Source organism: Cupressus sempervirens, chromosome 3 (assembly GCF_028749045.1).
Source record: "Cupressus sempervirens isolate cs-2001-9-10 chromosome 3, ASM2874904v1, whole genome shotgun sequence".
Classification (NCBI taxonomy): domain Eukaryota; kingdom Viridiplantae; phylum Streptophyta; class Pinopsida; order Cupressales; family Cupressaceae; genus Cupressus; species Cupressus sempervirens.
Window position 1 is genome coordinate 1,092,014,073 of NC_143120.1, and position 10,372 is coordinate 1,092,024,444.

The window sequence follows — 10,372 nt, forward strand, 5'->3', positions numbered from 1 at the left end:
AAAAATGGGGTTTACCGAGTATATCTGCAATAAAGAAGATAAAATGACGAACAGAGCATGATGGCTGAATAGAGAGTATTAGTGAATGAGGGTATGAATAAATGAGTTTTCTGTGGAGAGAGTCCATGAAGGCCATGAATGTAATGTCGTATGCTTTGTTCTTATTAAAGTCCAAGAATTTGTTGCATCATATTCGTTTGTTGTAAACATTGAGTGAGGTTCGTAATTGGCTGCTCACACATTCGGGGTACGGACTCTCACTAGACATAAATGAAAGATTCCTTGCAGATATGCATGAAAACATAAACTAGCATAATGTCATTAGATGATCTATAATTTGAAGAGTTTATTTCAGTTCAATGATTTACAGATAGATACAAGAAGATGTACAATTTCTTCAAGAGCTGATACGTTGAAAAGGAGTAGCACTTTTATGCCTCGCACATTATTTTGAAGTAACGAGCTTTCTAGATGTGCCACAAAAAAATGTGTAAACACAAGCTGTGATTTTGGGCACCATAGAAGGCCAACATATTGAGTAAATCCCCCAGCTTAGTTATTACAGAATTATCAGCTCCAGAACAGTTAAAAGGACTCCTCCATTGACCAGCCGAGGGCAAAAACTTATGCTTGAGAAAAGTATGCATCAACTCATTGCCAACTGTGCTTTCTTTTGGAATGTCTAAAAATCTTTGCAGTTCCCCAGAATCTGAAAAAAATCAGAAATCAAATGTGCTGCAAAAAGTTATCATGATCCAACAATGGAGGCTTGTAAGCTCTGATCTGCACCATGCTTCACTTGTGTTTGCCAGAATTTCATGAAGAATGGGGTGGAATTTTACTAATCCCTTGTCTCTGAAGTTCTGCAATAACACTCTGCATCGATGGAGGTTTTAGGCCCAAAGGAAGAGGCATCCATGGATTATTCAGTGCCTCGTTAATGGCTTCATCTATTAGCTCTTTTGGCTGCAAATTAATTGCGACAATTCTATTAATTATCATAGATCAGTAAAATCCCTATTTTATTTTCTCGTGACGTGAGAGTTGAACAATAAACAATCTCAAAAAAACAAAATTCGAGGCACAAGATTGATGGCCATGTAATGCAATTTCTTGTTACACCATCAGAAACAATGCAGAGAATAGTCATACCGGGTGAACATCAAGCGACATTCCCCACAAAGGAGATCCATTGTTGGTAGGTGTATCCGAGATTGGAACATGTCTGGCTGAGCCAGCATCCATGGTGGAAGCTAGCTTCTGTTCAGTACAAGAAGTCAAACCTATAAGCAACGTCATCCATAAGTGCATTCCACACGGTAACAATTGCAAAGCAAATATGGTTACCCAATACCTACCACCATTGGTTGTGGGTAGAATGACATCCCCGGCATGGGACACCCCCAAGCATCAGCATATACCTGCAAGATATAAATCAATATCACATGCTTCATCAAGAAATATTAACTTAGTTGCCGATTCGGGCAAGCGAATCCGATCCATGAATTCCAGATTATTTTTTTTCGATTATGATTTGTAATGATCTCTCTCTCTCTTTGATATATATATATCATAGTATGAATGTATGAATCTAGGAGGAATAAAGCATTAAAAAAAATCATTTTAAATGAAGTTGGACCCACTTAAAACACTCTTTACTGATGGAACCTTGCGGATTCGCGCTGGAACCTTGCTAGATCCATGTGGATCTGGGCACGGTCCGTGCTTTTACCTTGTGGATCTGGATGGATTCACGGACCATAGATCCATCCGAATCCATAGGGTAAAAGCACCAACCCTGTCCGGATCGGCATGAATCCAAATCCAGATTGGATCCGGCCTCCAAGGTACGAATCTGGCCACTAAAAGAAGTAAGCAACATAACATATCATGGCAGATTCAAACAGGGAAAACAGGGGGAAGATGGAATTGGTTGAGATTATACATACCCCTGGATGTTTCCAGAAAGAGCCATCTTGCACTTGCCATGTTGGAGTACCCACAACAGATTTCTGCCAAGTGTTCCTACCTGACTGATCTGTTGTAGGATGACCCCAGACATGAAGAGGTGGACTGATAGCAGTTACATGTGGCGTTGGCTGTAGGTGAACTGGTGGATAAGCAAGAACTTGTCCAGAAGCAGGGTTAGCTATGTGACTCCAAGATCCATCTTGCTTATTTCTAGTCCAAGTAGGGTCAAAATGCTGCCAACTTCGCCTGCCTGCAGCTTCATCTTCCCTTGGCATAATGTGTTTTCTATGAGAACGATATTTCTGCATACATCATATCCAGTATGTCGTCATATATCTAATAGATATTAAAAAACAGAAAGATACAGAATTGGAGAAGATTGAATGTGATGCTCCTCTACTTTTCATAAAGAAGGTTATTAAAAGGAAGAGAAACTATACCTATCATTTTAGGCGTGGGCTAAATGTATACAAGACCAAAAAAAAATTTGTTTTTTGCTCAGATCTGTTTGTTTTGTTTTCTACTATAAATCATGCAGATCATGAAGAATTCATGCTGAAAATTTCGTAAAAATCAACTGTATTTTCCAAAATTTGAAAATTGGTCAACAGTGCATTCTATGGGGAACTTAGCCACATCCATCTTTCTATGGGTATGTGCACTAGTTTTTGTTAACAAAAAATGATATGACACATTATCACTCTTCAAAGTTATATGGTTAGAGTTAGGAAAGCAAGACTATAGGGAAGAAACAACAACAAAGCCACTGAAAAACAAGAGAATATCAAATAAAAGCAGAGAAGGTTCCAATCACCCAACTTGCCCCATATTCAGTTTTGTAGATTACAAAGAAAACAAGATGAAACATATTTCTGCAAAAAAATCACGTACTCCAGAGTCAAGCTACAGGTCATCTATGGCCTCTCACAATGGGGAAAACACTCGTGGTGACTAAAACTAATATAAGAGTTGCTTTTTTAATAAGACATCTAATATTTAGTCACTTTGTGAATACAGTTCCGCACCAAACTTGCTTGGTTGGTATAGAAATGCTATGGCGGGATTTAAACATGAATGATTTAATTTATCAACACAAAATAACTTGCTGATCTATAGTTGTTTCTCTTGATTGTCCCTTTCTGTTCGATAGTTCTTATTGTTTAGTTTTGTTATGCGTACGAGTTTGCTCACTTTCAAAATCCTTTACATTCTTAGCTCTCTAATTCTGATGATGGATCGTTGAGTATGATCCAAAACGTTGATGCTGCTAAACTCCACACACAATTCTTACCGAGAAACATGAATATAATATCATGAATTGTAGAAATCTGTTATTGTTAATGAAACAACTTGCTAACCTGGAGATGGCTGGCAACGTTATGCCGAGTTAAGCCATCCACTTTCATAAGCTCCAAAATTCTTGAGGGGATTGCCTGGTCAACTCCAAGTTGTTCTACTGCCTGCAAGAAACGGCGGTGGAGGTCTGCTGTCCACTCTACCTGCAGAAAGAAAAACAATTGATCCAGGCAGTCCAGATGTTCAAGAAACAACCTTAAAAAGTGTAACCCTAGCCCTACAACTGAGCTCAGTGTCATACCTTCAGTTTTTTCTTGCTAGAAGCACTCTTGCTTTTTTTGCAACTATGGTCTGCATTAATCTTCCCCTTGGTATCTTCTGTGCTGGAATCCATATTCTCTTCATTACAACTATAGGAAGAGAATACACCTCCCTTATCAATATTGTCCTCATCGCTCTTTGAATCTGCTGCTGAACCTACTTCCTCTTCTGTTGTACTACAATTATTAACTACATGCACATCTACAGCCCTTGACTGCAAATCAGCGGTGCTACAATGTATTCTACTCTGAAACTTCTCATTTGTTGTGTCGTCAGATTTCAGCTGTTCAGGCTGCACAGTAGTTCTTCTTTGCAATGATATTTCATCCATATCTTGAGCTTCTTTCTTTGCTGATAGTAAACTATCCTTTTTAGATGAGCACTCTGAGATGGCTTCGGTTTTTAGTTTAACTTGTTCAATGGCCATTTGCCCAAGAGTATTGGCAACATCCATAGTTTGAGCGTTTAGATTTGTTGTACCATCTGATGTTATAGACTTGTACTGAAGATCCTCATCAGATGTAGACCTAGCTCCTTGTTCCAGTTGAGGAGTCGAGGGAGCTTGAAATCTTTCATTGTTACAGGGTTCAATGACTGTTTCTTGTGTTGCAGGACTTCTGGGAAGTGACATGTGAGCCACTGCCTCATATGATGCGCCGGCCTCATCTATCCTCTCATCAGACTTTCCACCTTCAAGTTTTTCGCTCTTAACTTGAGCCGCTTCAGGCCCCAAATGAAGCATCGATGCAATACTTGTTTTGACTGGTTTTAGAGACTTGGACAAAACATTTTCTTGTGTGTTGAATGCCTGCATATATTGAAATTTCCTTATAAAAACATGCTTCCTTTATAAATCTTCACAGATTTTGTGATACCATGTCCAAAAGCAAAGTAGGGCGGACAGATACTATCAAACTCTTTCAAAAATCATGATAAACTGTGCAAAGTACACAAGAAAAACTTTGGAAAATATTCAAATTTGTAGCCTTCCTCTTGTGACTATATTGGGATGTCAATATTAAATGATATTTTTTTTAAACATGAGAGAGAAGGTTTCTCAAATCACATACTTTGTGAACCACATGTTGCCAAATATTTTTTAGCTTATCCTCTGATATTGGCTTCTGTAGAAATTCCGCTGCTCCAAGCTGTTTAAATGAATTAGCAACAAGTGTTACTGGAAAGCCCATTTTGCAAGGTGATTAAAAATAATGAGACAAGCTGAAAGTTTGAATAACTGACAACAAGATCAATAGAACAAAAGTAATCATCCGAAACAGATGAGAAAACTCACTGCTAAGCATTTCATTGTTGTGTTCAGGCAACTCGTGTTTGACATCACTGCATAATAAGAAAAACAACATTTTTCTGGTCAAATTTATGAAAGATTGCATAAGTACATCTTAAACCATCAACATCTAGTAGAGAAACTTACTAATAGTTGGCAAGTCACGGGCATTTTCCAGGAATTTAAAACCTCCACAATTATTAGCTGTGGTCACCTACAACAAAGAGGGAAAAATTGCAATGGCGTGAGAGGATGCAGGCTATTTTGTGTTTGCAGGATAACAACCTGATAAACTCTACCACGCTGACAATCTACTCCGAGAAGAGGAAAACACCGTTAAAGACTGCAAAGTGGTTACTTTCAACAATTCTAAGAAACAGACGAGATGGAAAAATGAAAAATGTAGTCATGAAACTTACCTCAACCAGCGCAACATGGAATGAATTAGTCCCACTTGCAAGAGCAGCCAACGCCTCCACTTCATTGGAAAAGGTCGAAACTGCCACGAAAAATGATTAGATCTTGATCAGAACCACTTTCCCATATGCACAGACAATGCCAAGGATCAGAAAAATATATGTAAATTAAGACTTTGAGGATATAACCAACACATATAAGGTATAAAAATGCCTGTAAGTCCTCAAGAAACCCAATAGTACTATGAGATTAAAGAAGTTATAATTCCCAAAAGGACCATAAAAAGCACACGCGGTAACGAAAAGATGTAAAATCTCAGAGGATAAGGCCAACACCATATGGCATAAGATGTCTCTAAGTCCACATGGAACCCGAAAGTATCTATGGATTGAATAAGCTAAAATAAAATTACACAAGATTTCCGCGGTTCAAAAGCCATTAAAATAATTTTATCTTCATACTGCAACTTGCATGTATAATCTACCATTGCCTTATCACAGGATTGAAGAAATGCCTTAAAAAACTTTCAAGTGAGGAACCATATGTACATATAGACACAGCAAGCCTCCATTTGTAATGCAAGTCGATAGATCATGGCTCATAGAGGAAGACGGTAGAACTTAAACCCCCCGATTAGGATGCCTGACCTAAATGCTTCTTAAAGTTTGAAAACTTGCATATGCCTCATCCTTGGCAAATAACAAGCATTGTGTATCCTTTCTTCCACATATACAGGCAGTTGTAAATTTTGTTTTCCTATCAGATCAGCTAAGTGGATAAACCGCTAAAGGAAAAATGCCAATAAACACCTAAGCATTCGAGGAAAAAATCTGATGACTAACATAAATTTACAAACATGTCTCTTGTATTAAACAATCCATGCCTGGTAAAGGCTGGATCATGAACAATCGAGTCAAAAGGAAGCCCGGTAAACTTAAGCTCGTTTAACAAGTACATTCACCTAGATTCCACAATGGGATCTGATTGGTCTTCAAGAATGAAATGGGCCCGCTTAATTTTCAGACCATAATAAAAGCCGAGAATGCCCACCAAATCCTCGGACATATATTTTACCAATTTTCTTGTTGCATACGATCTCTGGCTCTATACTGAAACCATTCTGTTATTAATTTTCAAGCTTTAAATCAAAAAAACTTGATGCGTCACCATGTTTCAAAATCAGATCTCTGTAAGTAATCCCACATGCGTGCTATATCTACAATTCGAACTACTCTCAAACCCAATCAGAGAAATCCTCAGGATCTATCTAGATAGAAGCACGAGTAGTTTTACTACTTTGAGGTTTTGCCAGTGGAATCAAATTACATAAATACAGAGTTACATGCACAGGATAGGTAGGTCACATAGTTAAGAACAAGAATTTTCAGTTGAACCACTTCCAAGAACTAACGTTGTAATTAATGGATTTTTCTACTTAATCAGTCTTACTTACCAACATAATCAAAAGCCTCTAGTTTGGACTTGGTTTGAGCAACTGCCTCAGAGTCCTCATACAACACCAGAACCCTGAGGCCTTTGGGAAAATCCTTCCATTCCAACAAACTCTCAGCCAAACTGGTTTCCATGCTCGTAACTTATCTTTCTCTTTGTTTCACATTAGTATAGTTTCAATTAAACCACAGGGACTTTCCTCCTAACATATAACAAACACTTGCTCTTCCTTCGGCACATAAAAACTCCACAGAAAACCATAGTATTCACATGGCACCTATTAACTCCAGAGCAAGCCACAGTTTCTCAGAAAAAACAGGGAAAACAACGTGGCTTCTCAAGTCATTGAATGAAGAGAAGGGAAAGCCAATGCCCATTGCAAAAAAGGCTTACACTGCCTCCTCTTAAATCCAATAAGTGCCTCAACTCTTCCCTGATCAGTCAACCATATAGACAAAATCTCTGTTCTTTCAATCAAATGCATATTCTTCAGTCTTAACCTTAAATATGTAACAGTTTCCAGACATACTGTATAAATACATCTCAGGCCTCCGTATCCGTATGGAAGTGAGACATTTTGTAACAAAATGAGTATGTACGAATTGTTGGTGTTGGTCCAATAGATACTTCAGTGTCATACTGAGGAAAACAAGGTGGGGTACCCTATTAAAAGGGACTAACGGCACCTATTTAAGACAAAGTGAGGTTGTAAGTCATTGGGATTACATTATTTTAGGTGAGATTTGAAATTAGAAATGGTGTTGTATCAAAAGATCGAATTGTTAATGTTTAATTTAAATGTTTGGTTTATTCAAAAGATCGAACTGTTAATGTTTAATTTAAATATCAGATTTATTTGGATCATACAAATATACAATACAAACTTAACTATAAATTTTAATCAATTTTAATCAATAGAAGTAGAACTTCAGTTAGAAAAAGTTTAAAGATCATTAAAATCATCCAATCGTTCTTTCTTCATTTTACCTTATGATAGATATACTAATACATTGCATGCTGAAAGATTTGTTCTTAAACTATTAGGAAGTGAATTTCCATGCTGTACTCCTGCACCTGATAAAGTACCCACTAGACTGATTTGACTAAGGGTCCTACCATTTTTATTGTTTTTTCTTCGTAGTTACAAGATTAGTCAAGTTTTATATCATCTTTTTGGACAGTTGAGCCAGGTAATACAGAGTGCTCTCATATGTCTTACTAGACATGTCATTATTGAAGACATTCAGTATCGATTTCTGTACCAATGAAATGCCATTAAATTGAGTGATAACTAGTAAGCCAACTAGGCTGATAAATATACGGGTCTACTTTAACAAGAAATTAAATTCCATCCACCCACCGAAATCACTTTCAGAATACATATTCTTCTCGGTCCTGTTTTTATTGTTTGTCACATTGCATCATGTTTTCTATTTTGGATAAAATTTCCTTCCCCCACCATCACAAGAGTAAATTTGCACGATGTTTTTTCTATTTTCAAAAAGGTTGTAGTTGATCTTTTGATACTGTGAGCGACAAGAGTATATTTGCAAACATATATTTTCAAAAAGATTGTATTTGATCTTTTGACTTTAGAGTGTTAATTGCCTAATTTTAATGTATGTTGCATATGAATGTACAGAACTAGTTCATTTCATTTAGGTTCAAGATCCTTACATTTTGTCAATTTCATTTTGAGTTTGATTTTTTAGTTGGAAAATACATCTATGCATAATAGGAGAAGAATGTACAAGAGAAAGAGAGCTTGAAGGGAGCATTTTCAGGTCAAAAAGTTTGCAGTAGAAAATTCAAGTTTGATACAAATAGGTATTACGTAGAAGAGTAAATCAGCAGGACAATTTAAAAGCAAAGAAATCAACTTCAAGAGTACAAGGCACATGATCGTCTGAGGCAATATTGAGCATTGAGATAAAAGATTCATTCTGATCTTTAGCGATAACTTCTAATTGAGACTTGGGTTTGACTCCTTTTCATAATATTGTTGTTTAGTGAAATTTGTACACAACTCAGAGGTGAAAGAGACATTGGCACACAAAAGCTATGTTGAGGTCTGGTTTTTTTATTAGTTTAATTTTATATGCTTTTGATTAAATTATGCAATCTTTTTTCATCAACTTTTTGGATCACACTCTATAATCTATTATCGAGGTGTATAAAGTATATGATCTTTAGTAATAATATTGAACATTGAGAACTAATAATATTTGTTCAAAGTAAAAGATCTTATGTAATAATATTGAACATAATTAAGAGGAAAGACTCATTCTATTATTTAACAATAGCTTCCAATTGAGATTTGTGTTTGACTTTTTTTTAATAATATTCTCAAATTAGAGGTGGAAGAGACATTGACATGTGAAAGCTATCTTTTGGTCTTGTTCTTTAATTAGTTTGTGATGCAAAAGCATCTTGGGGTAGTTGGCAATTGGTGCAAGGCACCAAAACAAAGTTACATAGAAATAGGAGTCAAGACCACATGTAAGGTCAAATGAATTCTTGGTGCCATTATAAGCCAGGATGTCATTTGAACCAAAGGTCATTTTTGGTCAATCTAGGTTGTTTTAGGAGAGAATAAGGAATTTGTAGTTCCCTAGGAGGTTTTAGGCACCTTAGTAGTCATTTGACATGATTTAAAAGCATAGGTGGGCAATTGGGACAAAATTTGTCAAAAGAGCAAAAAATTGCAAAAATGCAAGAAAAGTTGCTAAACAACAATTTTTGCAAAATAAGTTGTCAAACTGTAAGGGAGTTGTACAATCCTCACAACCATTCAAAAAGTGGTTGTGACCATTGGAGGATATCTATTTAAGGTTTCCACAGGAGGAGAAACCCATTGTACGGACGGGTGAACAGCAAACATTGAATAAAACTCAGAATTTCTGCCTGTTTCTTTGTTGTTTCAATTCTGTATGGCCTGTATAGATTGGTAGGAGTGAAAGTGTAGTATGGTTGGATAGAGGATTGAGTTAGTATTCCATTGCATTTGGTTTGAAGTCTTTATCTTATCTACAACCAAAGTTATAGCAGTTTTTATAGAGGTTTGTCAGATTTACCTAAATCTAAGGGTTTCCTCAAGATGGCCTCCTAACTTGCAATTCTACAATGGGATTTCAATGCAACTTTGGGGAATGCAAGTTAGGAGAGGGTACTTTAAGATGGTAGAGATTTAGAATTGTAGGTGCAAGGTACCTATTTTTACCAGCAAGCCCTAGACTAAATATTGCTATATGTCTAGTCTAGATTTGAAGAAGAAAGAAGGTTTAGGCTTCCAAACTGATTGATTTGACCCAGGTGAAGGGTGTAGTAGGATTTTTTGGATGTGAAGAAGAGTTCCAAGGGGTGGATTCAGGTCTATGAACCCATTTACTCATACTTCCTTTGTAACCTAGCCTAATCTAGCCAATTAGGTCTGTGACTCAAAGTGGGTGTTAGTTGGTGTTGGAATAGAGTTAGAGTTTGATATTTTGGAATCTCTAAGAGGTGGTTAAAGGGTGTCTAAAGGGGTGAAAAGATAGTGTGTCCCTTTGCAAAGTTTGGGAGTTTGACCGAGAAAGCTAGGATTAGCCCTATTAGAAATGCTGGTAACAATTATGCAAATCAGTTGTT

At 36.7% G+C, this 10,372-nt stretch overlaps 1 protein-coding gene across 1 annotated transcript; it reads right to left on the reverse strand.

Annotated features, from left to right (window-relative positions):
* Positions 1 to 326: 326 nt before the first annotated feature.
* Positions 327 to 7,221, reverse strand: APRR2 (CheY-like two-component responsive regulator family protein). The gene is made up of 11 exons (XM_089823164.1): positions 6,747 to 7,221; positions 5,296 to 5,375; positions 5,024 to 5,090; positions 4,883 to 4,929; positions 4,659 to 4,736; positions 3,569 to 4,396; positions 3,330 to 3,470; positions 1,950 to 2,273; positions 1,359 to 1,421; positions 1,153 to 1,260; positions 327 to 966 (listed from the first exon to the last, which is right to left on the reverse strand). The coding sequence occupies exons 1-11, from the start codon at positions 6,877 to 6,879 to the stop codon at positions 817 to 819; spliced, it is 2,019 nt and encodes a 672-aa protein (XP_089679290.1). The 5' UTR covers positions 6,880 to 7,221; the 3' UTR covers positions 327 to 816.
* Positions 7,222 to 10,372: the final 3,151 nt, after the last annotated feature.